This window comes from Solenopsis invicta, chromosome 2 (assembly GCF_016802725.1).
Source record: "Solenopsis invicta isolate M01_SB chromosome 2, UNIL_Sinv_3.0, whole genome shotgun sequence".
In the NCBI taxonomy this organism is placed as follows: domain Eukaryota; kingdom Metazoa; phylum Arthropoda; class Insecta; order Hymenoptera; family Formicidae; genus Solenopsis; species Solenopsis invicta.
In genome coordinates this window covers 26,118,262-26,140,000 of record NC_052665.1, presented here as the reverse complement: position 1 = coordinate 26,140,000, position 21,739 = coordinate 26,118,262, and the positions used below count along the sequence as shown (strand labels likewise).

At 35.3% G+C, this 21,739-nt stretch overlaps 3 protein-coding genes across 5 annotated transcripts in view; 1 reads left to right on the top strand and 2 right to left on the bottom strand.

Annotated features, from left to right (window-relative positions):
• LOC120357010 overlaps positions 1-4,312 on the top strand; it is a 5,095-nt gene extending 783 nt beyond the window's left edge. Inside the window, exons 3-10 of the mRNA XM_039446199.1 lie at positions 62-124; positions 448-528; positions 713-853; positions 940-1,074; positions 1,228-1,314; positions 1,522-1,605; positions 3,347-3,412; positions 3,865-4,312. Of these exons, the coding sequence (XP_039302133.1) occupies positions 62-124; positions 448-528; positions 713-853; positions 940-1,074; positions 1,228-1,314; positions 1,522-1,605; positions 3,347-3,412; positions 3,865-4,133 (926 nt within the window). The 3' untranslated portion in view covers positions 4,134-4,312. The remainder of the gene's footprint in view (positions 1-61; positions 125-447; positions 529-712; positions 854-939; positions 1,075-1,227; positions 1,315-1,521; positions 1,606-3,346; positions 3,413-3,864) is intronic.
• Positions 4,313-5,654: 1,342 nt separating this feature from the next.
• On the bottom strand, positions 5,655-12,894 carry LOC113004432 (E3 SUMO-protein ligase ZBED1-like). Its single transcript, XM_039446198.1, has 5 exons — positions 12,802-12,894; positions 12,255-12,738; positions 11,837-12,169; positions 11,590-11,765; positions 5,655-5,822 (listed from the first exon to the last, which is right to left on the bottom strand). The coding sequence occupies exons 1-5, from the start codon at positions 12,844-12,846 to the stop codon at positions 5,655-5,657; spliced, it is 1,206 nt and encodes a 401-aa protein (XP_039302132.1). The 5' UTR covers positions 12,847-12,894.
• Positions 12,895-12,960: 66 nt separating this feature from the next.
• LOC120356900 lies at positions 12,961-13,889 on the bottom strand. 3 transcript variants are annotated; one of them, XM_039445764.1, is made up of 3 exons: positions 13,708-13,889; positions 13,164-13,380; positions 12,961-13,066 (listed from the first exon to the last, which is right to left on the bottom strand). In XM_039445764.1, the coding sequence occupies exons 2-3, from the start codon at positions 13,344-13,346 to the stop codon at positions 12,983-12,985; spliced, it is 267 nt and encodes an 88-aa protein (XP_039301698.1). In that variant the 5' UTR covers positions 13,347-13,380; positions 13,708-13,889; the 3' UTR covers positions 12,961-12,982. The 3 variants fall into 3 exon arrangements, with proteins under 3 accessions (XP_039301698.1, XP_039301697.1, XP_039301696.1); XM_039445763.1 differs by having other exon boundaries at positions 13,164-13,509; positions 13,708-13,841; XM_039445762.1 differs by lacking the exon at positions 13,708-13,889 and having other exon boundaries at positions 13,164-13,632.
• Between the last annotated feature and the right edge of the window lie 7,850 nt (positions 13,890-21,739).

The window sequence follows — 21,739 nt, the reverse complement described above, 5'->3', positions numbered from 1 at the left end:
CGTGTGTGTGTGTGTATTATGAAATGAAGAAAAAAAAAGAAAATGTATTAATTTTTTGCAGATTCACATAGTACAGATGACGATCAAGAAGTGACAGACGGTAATTTATTTGACGCGCATGCAGGTATCGCATATTTTAATGTCTATTTTGCTATTTTTACTTTTTTCATATCTTATTGAATTCAGTTTGTCAATTTTACATCCCAAGTAGCAAGCTGACGTTATTTATCGTCAAAAGTGTTATTTCAGCACTAAAGTAACAACAAATCAGCTAACTACCTGGGATGTGTCTACATGTTATTTTGTATTGTCCTATTTTTTACAAGTCTATTTTATAAGCTATCTCTCGGTATATTTTTTTTATTATTTCTTTCATTTTTGTTTAAAATTCTTTATTTTCTGTTGAACATCTTGCATTTTATTAATTGTTCTTTTTATTATTTACAGTGGAGCAGTCTCCCCCTGCACCACCAATCCAATCTATCGATGGAAATAACTCCGACAACTCTGCAAGTGGTACGGCTACAGGTAAAGTTTACCCTCCAAATTATAAACTTTGATTTTAACTGCTACTAAAGAATCTTACAAATTAAGCTTATATAATGTGACGCGTGATTCTGTTCCAATTTTATTATATACTTTTTATTTTTAATTAATTTCTTAAATTTGATTGACGTTTATTAATTTATTCACTTACTTCTTACTTTAACAGCTGCGTCTGAAGACAGTCGTATTATTCGGAATGCTGGAGCAATGGGTCAAGAGAGGAAGAATTGTGGCAGGCCTCCTAGCCGTCGTGGACGACGTGGTAGACACGCGAGAATAAATCAAAATTTAATTCGCGAAGAAGAAGGTAACATGTTTTTATCATTTATGCAATAATGATAATTCTGTTTGTTTAATGCTATTTACTTATTCACTTACTTTCTACTTTAACAGCTGCGTCTGAAGACAATAGTATCATTCGAAATGCTAGAGCAGCGGATCAAGGAAGGAGGAGTCGTGGCAGGCCTCCTAGCCGTCGTGGACGACGTGGTAGACTCGCGAATCAAAATTTAATTCGCGAAGTAGAAGGTAACATGTTTTTATCATTCATGCAATAACGATGAGTCTGTTTGTTTAATGCTATTAAATTAACATTTCATATTGTAAAACTTTCAATAATAGTTATGGTGTCATTTCTCTAATCTGCTGTGTATATTCATTGTGATTTATTTATTATTTTAGAGACTACAAACACTGAGAAAGAAACGGTGCAAGAACCGATCGCACGCGTCGAATCCATTGTAAACGAGCGGATTAATATAAATGATGGTATGTGTGCATATGTTACTAATACTACATGTTTTTATTAATATTATTTAATATTATATTAATATTAATAAATGTTTTTATATTTGAGAACGTGTGACATATTTTATAACTTTAATATCTTTTAATCATTTTGATATATAACATATACAAACCTATTGCAATAGAATACAATGTTTTTCCTAGCCTGTGCATGTATCATTATTTCAGAAACTGATACAATTGCTGAAGGAAGTGAAAGATCGGTGGACCAATTGATCGACCCTAATGAGGGAAATCACGTGAGAAATGAAGGTGTGTATATATATATATATATATATATATATATATATATATATATATATGTGCGTGTGTGTGTGTGTGTGTGTGTGTATATACAGGGTGTCCCAGACCAATGTATAAATATTACTACAATAAGGTAGAAGGGATCAAGATAAATAAAAAAGTTTAATAACAGTTTGCAATATTTGCAATAATTTTCGTGTAATAAAATATTAAAGTCAGCCGAATAAGAGCGCGCGGAGAGGCAAACAGTTGGTCGCCTGAGCCGTAAGACCGCCCGGCTCGACACGGTGCGGTGCCAAGCTATCCTTTCCCTCGCCGCGCGCCACTTACCGTCACCTACAATCGAGCCGCAGTGGGCGGTCCTACGGCTCTGACGAACGACCGCTTGTCTCTCCGCGCGCACTTATTCGGCTGACCTTAATATTTTATTACTCAAAAATTATTGCATATATAAATATCGCAAAATGGTATTAGACTTTTTCATTTATCTTGATCCCTTCTACCTCATCGTGATAATCTTTATACATTGGTCTGGGACACCCTGTATATATATATATATATATATATATATATATATATATATATAGATCATTCAATTATTTGTATTCTTACGATCCCGTTAGTATTCCCGTAGTTCTAGTAAGTCAGTTCTTATTATGTCTCCCTTTTAAGTTAGAATTATTATTTGTCACTTTACCGTTTCATCCGGACTCCCGCGGTTATTAAAATTCTTGTCTTGTAATTCAGTCTTGGCTCTCGCCTAGCGTTCTCGTTAGTCCACGCGTCACCGTGCGCTTATCGTTACCAACGCTCGCAATTCCGACCGCTCAGCGGCGATTGGTCGTCGCGACCACCGTGAGCCAATCGCGTCCCCGCTTAAGCTGGGTCCACTTGTCACGAGGCGTTAGACGCAATAATCTATGAGGCTACTTGTAAATATCACATCCAAATAAAGATTTAGTATTTTGTCAGCTAAATACCGAGTGCGATTATTATACCGAACCCGACCAATCCGGCGAGCTTATCCGCAACCGTATCCTGACTCCCACCGCACCGCACGAAAATCACCAGCGTTACATTGTATACACACATTTGTAATGAAAAAAGATACATTTCCATATTTAGATATTGTATTAAAAAACTTCATTTTCATAAGAAAACGAGGAAACAAGCAGCTCAGAGTGACGATCTAGCACCGATCGCCGCTCGCGAGTACCCATTGCTACTTCTTCCTCCTTGCCGCGCCGCTCGCAGGCCACAGCTACTGCTGCTTTTCCCTCCTCACTGCACAGCGCCGCACCTACAGCCGCGGCTGCCTACGTCTCGGCGACTGGCGGGCGGTCCTTGCGCGCGGTGATATGCTCTTATTCGCAGACTTTATTAATTTTTTTTTTGTTAACTATGGCAAATATTAAAAAATGGTAAAGGACTTTTCTGCTCAGTTTGACTTGATCTATCTTTTTTTTTTACTCATATTTCATTATTATCAGTTAATAGAGAAGAAAGGAGTAACGTGGCATTTATTTTTTCATTTTAGTAAATAACTTTGTTAATAATCAATGTTTTATATTAAACAATTATATTCGTTAAATTAATGCGACTAAAAAACGCCGGGTTACCAAACGAATAATTCCATAAGCAATTGTTAGAATTTGTCATCTAATAATAGAAATAATAGATAGTCGTAATGTTCACAGTAGTCACAAAAAATATCCCCTTCTCCTTTAATAAATTTTTCTTATGTTGACAGAACGTGATATACCGGAGGATGAAGTTGCAAGAATAGATGCCACTTTTGAAAACGAGATAAACGAAGGTATGTATGTATATTTATACAATTTGTTGTTATTAAGCATTACTCATTAAAAAAAGTAATTCATCGTTAGTTGACTCGTTACATAACGAGTCAAGCTCCAAGTATTTTTCAACGAGTAATGCTTAATGATAACGAGTTGATTATCGAAAGTAACTATTTCAACCGTGGCCTTATCGTTACTCTTATGGAAAATTGTTTTTTATTACCAAATTATATAAAAAAGTATTACAAAAAGAGAAACGAATAATGGCGTTACTTATTATAATTTGTTGCTGTTACTTCCCATTCCTGAATTAATAACTTATCGCTCGTTTTGATGAATACAACGCATTGCGATTTTGTAGACAGACAATATTTATAATGGCTTCTTACCTTACGATCACGATCGCTTACAATTAAAGCGTTACGGTAGATGTAGACGGACCTTAAGAAACAAACTTTTCTGTTGACAGATGAACACGATTTTGACATTCCGGCGGATGATTATGATTTCCTCGCTGAAGAAGAACAAAATGATTTGCCGTATCATCCCGTTCTGTCAGGCCCAATATCAAGTGAAAATAATCGGGGTGTTTGCTGTACATGTTTAAACACAATTGCAACCCATGTACCATGCGGCCATCTTTGTATTTGCGGCGATTACGAACAGCAAATAGAAGATTACAAATGTCCTTTATGTAGGGAAATATATACGTATTGTATCCGCGTAATTACTACGTAAAAATGTTATCCGAAAATAGTTTGCGTAAAAGCGAGAAGAGACTAAACAGACAGGACTACTGGAAAGTGTGCGTTAATACGGCATACTTCTCTGAATATTTTATACGTTGCTATGATGGCATATATGTTTTTGCTTATAAGTTAGCTAGTTATAAAATTCTTTATTACAAATACATATTGTGATAAATGGTTCTACTTTATATAGAAAATGTAGATACTAAATAAAAATGTTATTCTTTCATTAATTTATTTTTTCTCTCAACGAGCAAGAAAGTTACAAAGTTAATTAAAATACAGTAAGGTTTGACCAATTTTTGTATAATATAAATAGAGAATGAGAACCGCCTTTTCAGCTTTAGCTAGATCCTCATGCTGTTTTTATTTTTTAAGTGATTTTATAAATCCATTCACACTTGACCAACCTGCACACTGATTATTTTCAGATCTATCACATAATCCAGATCTAAGTCATATGAGAATGAGTAGCATCGTTAAATTATTAAAATTAATTTAATTTAATTTAATTCGTGATATTACTCATTCTCATTTGACTTAGATCTGGGTTATGTCTGAAAATAATCAGTGCGCAGGTACGTCAAGTGTGAATGGGTTTATAAAATCACTTAAAAAATAAAAACAGCACGAAGATCCAGTTAAAACCGAAAAGGCAGTTCTCATTCTCAATTAAATAAAATAATCATTGTGTGCATCTAGACGCGCAACCGTTCTCTGAGCGGTTAAATAGCAATTTAAGATGATTGGTCGGATTCAAAGGTATGAACCAATCATCTTCAAATGCTACATAGGCTGTGTTCCGATATTGACTGCCAATACTGAAAATGTATAGCATATGTGACGTGAACTATAAATTTTCAGTACTGTCAGTAAAAACGAAACACAGTCTTAGCCGTTCAATGAGCGGTAAAGCATCTGGGGCCCTATTCTTGAAAACATTCAAATAACTTTTGTATATGAAAGTAGCAAAATAGCTAATAGAATTAGATGGCCTTCTCTCATTGGTTATTTTTCCACTTTCTCCAGGACAGTGCTACTGTACTTTACACACACGCAACTCAAACATGTGACTGTCTAAAGTTTAAACGCAGTCTGTGATTGGTTAGCTTTAAACTCTTATATCTAGTGATATATGCAAAAGAGATCACTCTTACGCGCTGATTACAAGCGTAAGGCACACGAAAAAAGAAATCCTATATTTCAAAAACTCTTATTTAAAATAAAGATTTACAAATAATTATTTTACTTCATTTTTCAAGAACTTCTTGCTATAACATTTTGATTACATTAGTTACTTATAGAAAATAATCAATGTATAGAAAAAATAACATTTTATATTAATGTACTTTTATATTAAAATACTTTGCTATAAAATACTTGCTTCTGACGTTAATATTTCATTTTTTATTTGTACGCAATAAGGTTTGTATCGATCTGTAGGCAGTATTACTTGTGTGCAGTTCGCCTTGTAGGCAATATTACATGTGTGCAATCGTGCAGTCGGTTTTTAATTTTTTACTTGTGCGCAATTGAGACTGTAGGCAATCAATCTGTAGGCAGTATTACTTGTGTGCAGTTCGTCTTGTAGGCAATTGAGATGTTGACAATCGACGCTGTAGGCAATCGATTTGTAGGCAATTGGAACCCTCTCGATTTTTTGTCTGGGACTAAAGACCTGTATGCAAATGGAATTTTAATCAATAATTTTCAGTTTTTATTTAAAATTAAGTATTTTGTATGTGATTCTCCAGCTAAATCTTATATTTTACAATGTAGAGGGCATACTGGATGTTATAGTTGTACAAAATGTACAGTTGAAGGTGTTTATAAACAAAACCGAATATGTTTTTTTGAAATTAATGCTCCAAAACGTATAAATAAGGATTTTAGAATGCATACAGACGAATCCTATCATATATCACATACTTCACTTGAAGAAATTCCCAACCTTGATTTTGTAAAAGACTTTGTACTTGATTACATGCATTTAATATGTTTAGGTGTTATGCGTAAATTACTTTATTTATGCATATATAGAAATGTAAGATGCCGTTTACAGTATTATGAGATACAGAGAATTTCTGTTGCATTGGAAAATACAAAAGGTTTTACACCAAAAGAATTTGCACGCTCATTAAAATATGTAAAATTGTGGAAAGCTACAGAATTTCGTCAAATACATTTATATACTGGTCCAATAGTTTTAAAACCAGTATTACCACGTTTTAAAACCAGTATTACCAAGATAATTACAATAATTTTATTAGTTTGCATGTGACAATTAGAATATTACGTAATGAAAGCAATACAATCGCTTATAGGGATTATGCCGAAACATTATTAAAACATTTTATTAAATCATTTGAAAAATTATATGGCAAACATCATGTATCACATAACGTACACAACTTGAGTCATATTACTGACGATGTCAAAAATTTTGGTTTTTGACATCGTCAGTTTTTCTAAATAATTTTAGTGCTTTTAAATTTGAGAACTTTAAGCAGAAAATAAAAAAATTTTTAAGAAAAAGTAACAAACCTTTACAACAATTATTTCGAAGATATCACGAAGCACAAAATATAACAACTGAAATAAAAAGAACAAAAAAACAATTATCCTATCTGAAAAAGTCCATGTTAAATCGATAGTCGCATCTCTCGAAGTTTATTGTTGACGCTACTGCTAATTGGTTCTTCCGCTGTGCTTACTTTGTGTGCTACTGTCATTGCGGAAATTTTAACAATTATGTGTATCATGGGCTAATGTGTGTATCGAGTAATTTGTAAATTATAAAAAGTGTGTATCGCGCGCGTAGCGCGCGCCTGTCATGCTAGTATCCAATAACGTCTACATGTCATTGCAATGATCCATTATTACATCTATCAAGTAATCCACAATACAAATCAGCTGAATGTACTTTTTTTAAATTAGACGCAAATAGTCCTGCCAACAATTGCTGTGGATTAGAAGATAATACAATAATATTATTTTTTAATATTGCATACAGTTTTGAAAACCAAGAATTAGTAATTATAGGTCAAAAGTTTCAACAAAAAGATAATTATTATGACATACTATGTGATTCATCTGTTCTTGATATATATATATATATATATATATATATATATATATATATACACATACATACATACATATAGTATCACAATTATCTGATCTTAAAATGTAGCCCCTACGTTTTGTTATTAAAAAATATGCAAGGTATCCATATAACAATGATAAATTTATTATTATTCCTCTTCTGCATAATGAAATAATTGAAACAGATTTATAATATTTAAGAATGCTTTCTTCTAATAAACTGAAGCTAATATATATCAACACAACGGGATATTACATCATTGTAAATATTTTAGTGTATATTACTAATATTTTTATTTGTGTGTGTTATTATATTATATTATGTTGTGTCGCATTGTAGGTAAAAATAATAAACATGAGCAAAGAAGAAAGTCCCTACTATATTATTGAATTTGGTGATGGAATTCAACTTATACCGTACACTTGGTTCACTACAGCTAAAACTAATTGTAAGGCACACTGGCCTAATTTCACAGACATATCGAAATATGACAAAGTTGTGAAAAACATATATCCTGTTGGAACAAATTGGACTTTGTACGACGTTTCAAGAATATTAAGTAGTGCTCGTAAGTAAAAAATTTATTTTTTTAAATATATGTTCAGATATCTTTATGTGATTTTTTTGTATAGTGATATTAAAGTTATTAATATCGTTGGTAAACCTATAAAAAATAATCTATTTTATCATTTTAGAAATTTTCAAATCTGGAAAAAAAATTAAAATTAGCACCTCAGATTGATAAATACCGATGTTAGTGATGCAGAAAAATCAAAAAAAAGAAAGAAAAATAAGAGCTGTTAAAAAATTTAATAGTGATACAGATTTTGATTCACAAATTGTAGAATCTGTGATAAAACCATTTCCAAAAATTAATTTGCATAAAGTTGCTCAGAATACGAAAACGAGTGATAGTAAATGCAAAAATTCACAATATGTAGACGATCATTCGGCATCACCATCATCATCATCAACATCATCATCCCAGTCAGATAATAATATGTTGACAGACACTCATATGTCTATAACTGTACCAAAGAGTAAAAAAAAGAGATATTATAACAGAGATTAACGTAAAAAATAAGAGAATGAGGAAAGATAATAGTGAAGAAAATGTTGAAAATAATAAAGAAAATTTGGACTCGTGTATATCAAATGATACGTGTATTTGTATAGTTATATCTGTATATATTTTATGATTATACAAGATATAAAATTAAAAGTGTTACAAGTTTTACTTCTTATGTGATTAATATTTATTGTTGGAATCTGTGATTAAACCTTGTTCTTCTGTTTTAATAATTTTGTTCTCAATAGAAAATTGGCTACAATTTTAAGTATAAAAAATATTTTGTTATTTCAAAATGTCCTTCAAATGACATATAAAGTTAATTGGTTTGTAATTCTTTCAAAAATAACTTTATCATATCTTTGAGAAAAAGCAAAATTGCTGAAAAGTAATTTTATTAAATCTCTATTATTAAATATTAAAGTCTCTATTATTAAGTATTAAAGTCTCTATTATTAAATATTAAAGTTTGCCACACTTTTTGACATCTTGTATGTTCGGAATCCGGCTAAGTCACGAGGCACCAAAAGCCTCGTTCGAACATTGCGTCCGTCTTGCGCTCACTCAAGCAGCGAATACGGAGCGCGATGCTAGTACACGCACCGGCATAAATGGTGTCTCTCCGCGCTGACGCTCGGCTGCCGTACACACGCGAGCTACGCGAGGCGCGCACGTACGTGTTTCATGGCAGCGCAGCGGAGGTCGGGGTGCCGGCAGAAAGTAGTGGGGGGCGTTTCGATACCGCATCTTCCTCGCTCGACAATGGATCGAGAGAGAAGACACGGAATCGCGGCGCTCGAGAAACTGACAGAAATGGTATCCCTTGCGCCTATACGGCTGGTATACGAGATACCACGGTTCGTCGCGCGCTGTTGTAATTTTTAATTGCATAAAGAAATTTACTCGGATACGAATATTTGTTTGAAAAATAATGTAAGTAGAATTACGATTTTTAATAATAAATTAAAATTATGTCATCACGGCAATACAGCACTTATACGAAGAAAAAAATTTTCTTCATCTAAGCAAATTATGTTAGTTTAAGATTATAAATTCTTCCAAGAAGATTTTATATTGTTGCTTATATATGAAACAATGAATTGTTGAATTGACATTTAATTTTTTTCTGTACAATAATAAATTAAAATTATGTCATCACGGCAATATATTTTAGCTTCAATTTGTAGGACAATTACTTTACGTAGAGACATAATTTTAATTAATTAATGAATGTAAATCTCTTTACTTACTTATTAAAATAATCTGTATTAGAAAATAATTTTAATTCGATTAATTTATAGATATGTTAACATTATCGGGCAAGCCAGTTTACTTTGTAATTGAGGTAAAACAATACTCGGAGAAGTGACAGACTTCTTTATATTTTGACGTTACAAATTACTGTACAAAATTTAAGAAAAATCAGACGTTCATTTGGCTCCTCTCTCAGAGTATTGTTTTACGCCAATTACAAAGTAAACTAGCTTGCACGATAATGTCTATAAATTAATCAAATGATTAATTTAATAATTCATTGTTTCATATATAAGCAACAATATAAAATCTTCTTGGAAGAATTTATAATCTTAAACTAACATAATTTGCTTAGATGAAGAAAATTTTTCTCTTCGTGTAAGTGCTGTATTGCCGTGATGACATAATTTTAATTTATTATTAAAAATTGTAATTCTATTAACATTATTTTTCAAACGAATATTCGTATCCGAGTAAATTTCTTTATACAATTAAAAATTACAACAGTGCGCGACGACCCGCGGTATCCCGTATACCGGCCGTATAGGCGCAAGGGATATCATTTCTGTCAGTTTCTCGAGCGCCGCGATTCCGTGTCTTCTCTCTCGATCCATTGTCGAGCGAGGAAGATGCGGTATCGAAACGCCCCCCACTACTTTCTGCCAGCACCCCAACCTCCGCCGCGCTGCCACGAAACACGTACGTGCGCGCCTCGCGTAGCTCGCATGTGTGCGGTAGTGGTGGGAAACTATCAACTTTTTCAACTATCGATTTATCGATGGTATTAACAAAAGACTATCGATAGTATCGATACTATCGATGGTTATCGATACTATCGATTGTTTTTCTGCTCAACTTTTACTTTAAAAATTCAATAATAAATGAAAGGTATATGTGATGTTTTTCAAAAGAAATTTATTTAATCGTTAGTAAATAAGTATTAGGAGTACAAAACCGCCGTTTTCCAGTAGATGGCGCCAGCGGTAAATGCTGGCGCCAAACGTTAGATCAAAAATTTTAAATGTAAGGTTGGGCATCTGGCAACAATTCCTAATCATTGCAGTTGTGAATTTTTATCGGCGTTATATATTTTTTTGTGATCGAAAATGTCGAAATTTGTGCCCAATAAACGTCATTTGCGGGAAGTTTTGCTTTTTGCCTTCAATTCGAAAAAATCTGCGGCTGAGGCGCGTCGAATGATTGTAAAAACTTATGGTGAGGTTTCCATTAGTGAAAGAACGTGTCGAGAATGGTTTCAACGCTACAAAAGTGGTGATTTTGGCATAAAGGGCAAGGAGCGTCCCGGATCGGTGAAAAAGTTTGAAGGCGCAAAGTTAGAGGTATTATTGGGGTGAAACCATCACAGAACGTCGCTATCAAGCACAACTAATGCGTTTGAGCCAAGCATTGCAGGAAAAACGATCACAATACGAGCAAATACACGAAAAAGTGATTTGGCTGCACGACAACGCTCGGCCACATGTTGCTCAGGTCGTTAAAACCTATTTGGAAACATTGAAATGGGACGTCTTACCTCATCCGCCGTATTCTCCTGACATCGCCCCTTCAGATTACCACTTGTTCCGATCAATGGCGCATGGCCTGACTGAGCAGCACTTTCATTATTACGAAGAGGCCAAAAACTGGGTCGATTCGTGGATCGCTGCAAAAGATGAGCAGTTTTTTCGACGCGTGATTCGTATGCTGCCCGAAAGGTGGGAGAAAGTAGTGGCCAGCGATGGACAATACTTTCAAGAATAAGTATGTAACCATTTTTCAACAATCAATCCTCAAATTTTGACAAAAAACGGCGGTGTTCAATTTGTACTCCTAATAGTTTTACAGATTTACTTACTATTAATTTATGAGCCATTGATTTTGTTTTAAAAAAATTAATGTATTCACATTTTTTTATTTTAGTCTTGATCTTTTTTTGGAAAGAATTTCTCCTGCTTTCGAAAATATTCTTTCAGCTGGAACGGAGGTGGCCGAAATAATCAAATATTTGCAAGCTACTTTTGCTAGAGGTTGCAAATTGTCTTTACATGACAACCAAAATTTAATAGGATCTTCGTTTTCAGGTTTCAGTCTATCTTTGATGTAATCATTTACTATTGTTATAGCAGCTGCTATATTACTATTCGTTACATTTTTGTCTCTCTCTTGTAAATATTTGAAAATTCCTTTAGGCTCTAATAAAAAAATTTATGACGGTTAATAACAAAAATGAACTTATATTAAATTCTAATAAATTATTTATTACCTTCTCTTTCTGAAACTCCGGAATTTGTAGTTCTGATTTCATTTTTATTTTTATGAATTATCCTTTTCACCTCGTCTTCTGTTAAATCTTGAGCAGTTTTGGCGTTAATGGTGGACAAAAATGCGAGTTTCTTCAGACTTGGGTCACAAAAAGTGCTAATTTGAGGTTCCTGTCTTGCCTCGTATTTGAACAATCTATTACTCAAAACACTTTGTAATGATTTTTCTAGCCCTTGAGCTATAGAACATTTCAGAGTGGGTCTAAGTCGAGTTAATTCCATTTGTATTTCCACTGTCATTGGTATTATTAATGATGCCGTAACATATTTATCTCCTGTAACAATATGAAATAAATAAATTACCTAATTTTCTTTAAATATATTGATAAATAATGAAAAAAAGGATAAATATCAACATACCTGACATTTGTTCCGTTATATCTTTAAATGGTTTTAAGACTAAAAGAGCCTCAGTTATCACGTCTTTTTCTTCTGGCATTAAAATGGATGGAGCTTTAGCAGATTTGCTAAGTGCTATGGTCAACGCATCTCCAATTTCAATAAGTCTATCTAACATAATATAAGTGCTATTCCACCTTGTTTCTACGTCTTTTAAGACTTTTAGTGGCACTTTCCGACCGAGCGTAACCTGCTCATTATTTAAAACTTTCATGGCCTTGTTACTTCTTTTAAAAAATGTAACAATATCACTACATTTTTTAACGATTGCATCAAAATCTTTATTCTCTTTTATTGCATCTTTAATTACTAAGTTTAGAGTATGTGCATAGCACGGGAGATTTCTTATTTGTAAGATAGTACAAGCTGCTTTCACATCACTTCCATTATCAGTAGTAATGCACACTATTTTATTTTTAGTTATCGTCCAGTGATCTAGAATAGTCTGAAACGCAATAATTTGAATTAAAATGGTTTTTGTCAATGTAATATAAAATATGATTTTTACCTGAATGTGACAAGCAATATCCTTAACAGTATGCTGGCCCATCATTACAGATGTATCAAGAACGCAAGATTTCAATTCATTCTCGTATAAAAAGTGGCAAGTTAGGGTAATGTATGACTCTGAATTTATTGAGGTCCATAAGTTGTCAAAAATAACCAATCAATATTGATCAGAATATTTTTCAATTTAATGGACGCTTCTTCAAAAATCCCAGGAATAATTTTCTCAGTAAAAGTTTTCTTACATGGTACCTTATATCGTGCATCTAATTCATGTATTAAACTTAAAAAACCACTATCTTCTACAAACGAATAGGGCTGCAGATCAATTGCAATCATTAAAGTAATTTTTTTATCTAATACCATTTTTTTATGATTATTATTTTTGTAAAAATCTGAGGGCTGTCTCAGTTGTAGAACAGTTTGGCGGAATTTCTTTTTTGGAGATGAAGTTGAAGGTAAATTGTCATTATCCTCATCCTCTATCTCCTCCTCATTTAACTCAGAAACTTCTTTACGGTGCATGCGTTTGAGATGATCAATCATGTTTGAGGTGTTGCCGCTCGTTGAGTATTCTTTCCTGCATAAAGTGCAACTTGCAAAATAATTTGATTTTTTTTCAAAATAATTCCAAACGAAAGAGGAACCCTTCAGCCTTATGCTCATGCTTGATTTTATAATAGAATTTGACAAAACGGATACAATAAAGCTGTAAAAAATAGAAGTAATAATATTGATGTTATATTTAGTTATCATGCTCTCAATTCATCAAACATCAAACCCATGACCTGCCATCATCACCAACAACAACAATGAACACATGAACACAACAGTGCAAATGCAAATAGTGCAATAGCTAGGTTAGGTTAAGTTTTTTAAACAGGAGATATTAGAAAACATCACTTACCTATAATCCTATATAATATACCTCACATTTACTCATTAAAATAATGAGTAAATACGTAAAATGACACGACACACTCTAGCTCCCAGTTTCCAACTGTTCTTTGCCGGGTCTGGGTCTCTGAGCATGGGCGCTGCAATAGTTCGATAGTTGTCTTACCGACTATCGATAATTCGATAACGGCAATCACTATCGATTAATCAATAGTACTATCGATAGTTTCCCACCACTAGTGTGCGGCAGCCGAGCGTCAGCGCGGAGAGACACCATTTATGCCGGTGCGTGTACATACAATCGATGTGTATCGATGCGCGCTCGCACCGATCGCGAGCGTCGATACCTCGCGCGCGTGAACAAATCACATCACCGAAAACGAACTCGGAGTCCGCGATTTGCTTGCACGAGGCGATCGGGGAGCGAGAGGCCAATTGAATCAAAACGAAGCTTTCAAACGGACTGTGTTTCTGGATTCATCTCATCTTTGCAGACTCACTTTCGCTCCGGGAGCGTTCTGGAAGCTTCTCGAAGCTTCGAGAGAGATCCAGAGGCACAGACGTTATATAAGCGCCGAATTCGCGCGGGCCGGCGGCTTTTTCGCGAGAGACGTCGTGTAGTGAACTCGTCGCTGACGGTGCGATGTATCGCGACAAATTCCGCGAGTCGAGGAGTCGCTCCTATCACCTGGAACTTAAAGTACTGTGTTAATAGAGGAACATTGTAATTGTTAATGGACAAATAAAGTTTAAAGTGACAGTGAACCAATACTTAGCCTTTCTGTTTCTTTCTTCCACTGCAAAGAGTATGTGCCGAAACATTGTATAATATATTTCATTATATTATAAATTTATTAGCACACAAATGTTTTGTTACAAAATAAAAATTAAATATTCTTCATGTGTAGAAAAATTTGAACGATTTATGGTGACGGAGATGGTACGTTCAAAAATCGCACTATGGCGTTGCAAGAGCATGTTGCAAAATATATTGACTTGACTTGAAACTTCAAATTTATCACAGGCAAAGGCTAATTCTACTTCTACAAATGAAACATTAGATGAATTGCTTATAAAAGATTCTGAAATGTTACAAAAAGTGGAAGACCGTTTGAAAACAGATGAATCTTATAACAATTTATTGATAAGAAATAATTTCTTAGCTAATATGTACACTATATATTTTTATAAGTATGAATATGTGTCATTTAATATATTGGTTGTAATTAATGTAAATTTATATTTAATTATTATGCATTTTATTAGGAGTATAAATAAGTTTCCGCCGTTTCACAAAAAATGGCGCCACTAGTATGTTATGGTTGAAATTGTCTGTTGTAAAACGTATCGTAAGGTTGGACATCTGGCAACAACATAACCTTAAAATATTAGCGATTTTGTATCAGCATCATATATCTTTTTTCAAGTTTTGAGCCGAATAAGCGTCATTTGTGGGACCTTTTGATTTACTTCTTTAATTTGAAGAAATCTGCAACCAAAGCGCATTGATTGCTTGTAGAAGCATATGGTGAAGCTGCCTTAAGTGAGAGAAGTTGCTGTGAGTGGTTTCATAAGTTTAAGAACGGTGAATTTGACGTCGAAGACAAAGAATGTAGCGGAAGGCCGAAAGTGTACGAAGACGCGGAATTGGAAACATTATTAGATAAAGATTCGTGCCAAACGCAAGAAGCACTTGCACTTACATTAGAAGTGACTCAACCAGCAGTTTCACAGCGCTTAAAATCATTGGGAATGATTCAAAAACAAGGAAACTGGGTTCCATATGAACTGAAGTCGAGAAACGTTGAACGCCGATTTTTCACATGTGAAATGCTGCTTGCCAGGCATAAACAAAAGGGTTTTTTGCATCGTACAGTCCCCAGCAAACACAGTTACATAACGGCAATGTTAATAAAATAAAATCGAAAGAACACGCAATATAACATGCGCGTTACATGTAATGTCCATGTTAGTTGTAATTTCCCACTCATAAGAAAAATAACAGTTACATAACAGTTGTATCATATTTGTTATACAGCCCTACCGAAAATGTACGATTAAAACCGATAAAAAAAAAGTAATCCGAATCGATCGGAATTTCTGCACCAAAAATATAGTATTAAAACCGATTGAAAATAAAAACTCAATCGAAAGCCAGATAGATTTATTAAAACAAAATACATTAATGTAAATGTAATAAATGTTTAATTTACAAAAAATATTTCTTGTATCCTTTTCGTTAACAAGGATTAAAAAAAGATTAAATTTGAATTAAACATTTCATTTAAGTACAAAATTAAATAACAATACAAATTGTTATTTACACATAAAAATATAAAATTTTATATGGAACAGCGTTCCACACATCATGTTTGAAAAAAGTGAGAGCGAGTATCCGTTTCGAGGTTACAATAAGCAGCTCCTAAAAGTCTCACTGAAGTATGAGCTGGGGAATCGGCCGCCGTGACGCCTAGATATAACGCATGTGGCCGCACTCGACTCACGAGAAAATCTCCCACGGCGTGGCCACCTAGTGGCGCCAGAACTCACTTGTTAAATTCATTTTCATTCGAAACTACAGAATTTCATAAATTATAATTAAATCAAATTTTAATGCGATGTGACACGTTGAGACGCTAACAATTCTTATGTACCATTTTTAAATAGATATTTTGATGACAACACTATAAATCACGTTAACAAATTTGTAAAATTGTCCGAAAGTTATGTTTTTTTTTGGTAATTAATAATTCTTGACAACCGTCAAGAAAAAAATAATTTCTGAACAATTTTACAAATTAGTAAAAATGATGTACAATGTTATTTTATCAAAATAGCTTTTTATTTAAAAAATAGCACGTGTTGCGTCCGCGGATTCGCGAAGGTTGCGATCCCGGGACGTAGATCTGGTTCGTTGGTTAGTTTTGGTGTTAAGGCAGCTGTCACCAGTCGCGGCTCCGAATCGTGTGATAACACGGCCGGATACGCGACAAATTCCTTGTATGGGAAGTAGGAGGTATTGTAGGAAGATATATTATTAGGTGATTTATGAGTAGGTTTAGAAAATGTAGTAGCGTTTTATTAACGCTACTGGAGTTGTAGCGTGCGTGCTCGAGCTTGGCGTGGGATTAAATGAATGACAGAGCGAGTAATGGTTGAATATAAATGTGTATGTATTTTCGTGATTCCGGAATGGTAAATGGTTACATATGGGGGCTGCGAGTAAAACGTCATCTTGCGAAAGAAGCGCTTTCTGCCGCCGGGATACGCGCGGTGAGCCCTTCGTTTGCCCATAGGTGCTTCGAGCGAGACATGGTAAATTTAAGACGGGTGAAGGATTGCCACGCTAATGCGTATATAAACAGGTAACTTACCGATCTGAACGCGTGAGAGAGAGAGAGAGAGAGAGAGAGAGAGAGAGAGAGAGAGAGAGCTCAGTATAAACGATCTACGAGATTTAGAAAAATAAATTAGCGATCGAGTATATGTAACGAGTGACGAATCCGCTGGGTCGGAGTGGTTACCCGTTAGAACGCCTCCCTTAAAGGTGGGAATTATACGGGGAAAAGAGGGGACGATGAAAGCGTCGAGGAGTCGCGCTAGCGAATCTTCCTCGACGGGTTGGGAATGGAAGAAGGACGGTGTCGAAGAGTCGCGTTAGCGAGTCTTCTTCGACGCCGCAGGAAAGAGAGAGAGAGAGAGAGGAGACGTCGAAGAGTCGCGTTAGCGAGTCTTCTTCGACGCCGGAGGAGAGGGAGGGAGGCAGAGAAACGAGTGAGGCCACACTCTAGCTGGTGCTAGGTGAGGTTCAACCCTCAGGATCTCTGGCGGAAAGGAGGGAGAGAAAAAGAGGCGATCCGACCGGGGCCACCCCGAAGACCAACGTCTTCGTCAGGAGTAAAACCCTCCCGTCGCTGAGATCGTACCTGGAGGTCTGAATGTTGGTGGTCGCCGATGGCAGCGAATCTCACTCGACCAACAAGACTGATCTGAATTTCGAGCTCCGATTTCGCTCCTTATATAGGCAAGGATATGGGCAAGAGGTGTCGCGGGACGATTCCTCAGGTTCGCGGAAAATTCGGAGCGATAGTTTTTCGTAACGTGTGGCCCTTAGAAGCCCGCCCCGTTCCGCGACCGCGCGGCTTGCGCCTATATCGCGCGAGCGCTTGTTGACTTCTCCGGGGATCGCGACTCGCGGGGGCACCGCATACCAAGCCCCGACGCGAAATCCAGTGCCCAGGAAATTAATAGAATTTAATAGAATTTATATTGAGAGTGTGCGAGGCGGTAGCGCCAAGCACATGCAAGAGTTTTATGTATAAAAAGTTAAGGTTTAATTATCGTTCGTAGGAGATTGATTGATTCAAAATTATTTGGCATTTTTATTGGCCGTGATTTTAGAGTTGTTTCGATCTGAGTTGCATGGCACAGCAGTGGGAAGCGTCCATGAGTGGATCACGCTTAGATAATAATAAATTTGCCATTCTTAATATTTCGTATTAAATTGGAAAGATGAATAAAATTCCAACGCGCGGAGCTTGTTGGTATCAGAGGGGGCCGCGAGCCGAGGGGTCGGCGCGCACGATGTTTGTCTCGCGCCGATGGACGCTCGCGGGTGTTGCGCGTCGAGGGGGCGGCACGAGGTAGCCAAGCCGTATGAAATTTGAAATCGAGCGATATCGACTGATGCGGGATTTATCTAATTGATCGGAGGATGTTTCCGGATTCTGATTAGGTTATTATTAGTACGGATGGCGCGGAAAAATGAAAATTTTCTCGCCAGACGTAACAGCACGCAAGAATTTTCAGCGTTTCAGCATATCATTTCTCGCTACTAATGTCAGGATTTTGACACGTGGTCGCTGAGAGTATTTAGGAGTCTTAATGCAAATGAATTAAAATTTAAAAAAATTTTTATATTATGCATTACACTTAAATAATTCACGAAAGCGATATTAAAATCAATTACGATTCGTATATAATTAAAACCAATTACTTTTTAATCCGCTCGTGGATTGAATCGATTAAAACAGATTAAAATCAATTAAAAAGGATTCCGTTTTAATCGGTTTTAATCGCACATTTTCGGCAGGGAGGAGTCGTATTAATAATTCAATTTTATAACAGTTATATTATTAAAATAAAATGTTTATTATATAAACCTGATAAATGGCAGTTATATGACTGTTATAAGTTATTGTGTTGTAATATCAACAATTCAATTTTACATAACTACAATATTGCTAGAATGTAAAAATTCGGTATATAACGTGACACACACAAGTTATACAACTATTATTTTCTGTATTTGCTGGGTCACTGGTGATGAAAAATGGATCCATTATGATAACCCAAAGAAGAAGAAATCATGGGGACCACCTGGCCATGCTTCAACATCGACAGCCAAGCCGAACATTCATGGAAAAAAGCTCATGTTGTGTATTTGGTGGGATCAGCTTGGTGTCGTGTATTATGAGTTGCTCAAACCGAATGAAACCATTACTGGGGCTCTCTACCGAACACAATTGAAGAGATTGAGCCGAGTACTCAAGGAAAAACGTGCCCACTACTACTCCAGACACGACAAAGTTATTCTTCTGCATGATAATACTCGTCCACATGTTGCGGCGTCGGTCAAAACCTACCTGGAAACACTCAATTAGGAAGTTTTATCCCACCCGCCGTATTCACCAGACATTGCTCCTTCTGATTACTACCTGTTTCAATCGATGGCGCATGGCCTGTCTAAGCAACACTTCACATCATATAAAGATACAAAAAATTGGGTCGATTTGTGGATAGCTTCAAAAGATGAAGCATTCTTCCGACGCGGTATCCGTATGCTGCCAGAAAGATGGGAAAAAGTAGTGGCTAGCGATGGACAATACTTCGAATAAAACATTAGGTACCGTTCTTTCACAATAAATGCCCAATTTTTGATAAAAAACGGTGGAAACTTATTTGTACTCCTAATATATAATTATAATTTTTTTTCTTCTAGATAAAAATACTGAGTATAGTAGGAGGCAATGATATAAAGTCAATAATTGTGAATATTTTAACGCGCACATTAACAAACAGTATTGCAGCAAAATACAGTTGGCTTGGAGAAAAAAAAGCTTATATTTTCCAATTTACATTTATGGAAAATTATATTGTGATGTAAAATGATATATAAGAAAAATTTCTTTTATATCAATAAAAGAGATATAAATATATATCGCATGTAAGTCGAAAAAGGGATACAATCTCAAAATTATTAATTTTTTTATCGAAATTCTTAATATATTACTAATATCTGTAACGTTGCAGTAATGTCACAACAAAATTTACATTTTAAAACTTTTTTAACACTAATTTATTTTTCTAAATTTTACACAATTTATAGGTTTAAACAATTGCACAATTTACAAAATTAATAGATTTTATTTTCACTCCTATTTTTTTAATGCAATATTTATTTTTATTTGTTTATTTTTATTTGTTTATTTCTTTTTAATTATTTTAAAAACGTTTTTATATTAGGTATTGTCAGGCGACATATACCAAATGTCATCAAATCAGAAATTTCAAAGCACATAAAATTATGGTAAGCGCACACATCAGAACGATTGCAAAAAGAGGAAAAGTAATGATAAACGAGTGATAAGCAGGTATTAGGGGATAGGGCGAGACGTGGTGGAGTGCGAGGAGGTAAAGGGAAAGGGAAGGGGCTGGTGGTAGAGGGTGAATAAGGGTAAAGGGCCGGGGGAAGAGAATAGGGAGACAGGAGGGATAGTAGGGTTGGGACGGGATTTGGAGGTTAGACGGGAGAGCAGGTTTAGAGTGTAGAGAGAAAGCAGAAAAGAGGGAGGGTAGCGACTTCGGGCGGTAGAAGTGAGAAGCAGAGCAGGAGAGAGTAAGTGCAGTAGCGGGAAACTTTGAATTAGAGTAACGATTGAGTAACCGATTTAATATCTTAATATATGATTTTATATTTTTGCATTTGCTACAGCGGTATAATAATTATAAAAATAAGCTAAAAAATATTATTAAACTTGTTTAAATTGTTTTCTTAGAGTAGAAGTGATCATCTTAAATATAAAAGAGTCATATTTTCTAGTAAATATTTTCTACAAAAAATATATATATATATATATAGATTACTTAAAAGAAATTTTTGTTTTTCTTTTATTTACAACCCGACTGCAAGTAAATAAACTCTTGAATAGGAAGTTGGCAGGTTAGAGGAAAGACGAGATGGAGGAAGGAAAGGAGGGAAGGAAGGAGAGGGAAAGGCAAATAGAGGAGGAGACAAGGGAAGAGAAGAGGAGGGTGGGGAGACCGAGCAAAGCAGAGGGGATGAGGGATAGAGCATATAGTCCATCGCTGATAGAGGCGTTTAAGAGAGGAGAGAAAAGGAAGGAGATAGATGCATTACAGGCAGATATCTTTAAGAAAAGTATAAAGGTAGTGAGATCGCCGAAAAAACAGCTAGAAAAGCAGCCGGAAAAACAGCTGGAAAGGCAAGAAGAAGGGGGGTTGAGTGAGATATTAAGGGAAGTAAGGGAGGGTTTTAAGGAAATTAAAGCGGAATTAAGAGAGGTAAAGGAGGGGAAAGCAGAGATGAGGGAATGGATGGAAGATATGAGGAAAAGATTAGACAGTTTAGAGAAAAGAGTGGAAGAGATAGAGAAAGGTAGGGGGAGGAAGGAGAAAGAGGAAGGGGATGAGGAAAGGAAGAAAGAGGAAGGGGTAAAGCAGATGGAGAGAGGGAGAAAGGGAGAGATGAAGGAATTAGAAGAAAGGATGAAGAGAATAGAGTTAGAGGGGGGAAAAGAGGAGAAGGGAAGAAAGGAAGAGAAATATAATAGTAAAAGATGTGAAAGCAAAGGAGAAAGGAATAGAGGGGTTAAGAAAAGAGATAGAAGAGATAGTGGGGGCAACGGGGGTGACAGCGAGAGTGGAAGGGAGTATAGGGAAGAAAGATAAGGAAGGAAGGGAAATGGTATGGGTAAGGTTAGCGAGTGTAGGGGAGAAAATTGAAGTGATGAAAGGAAAAG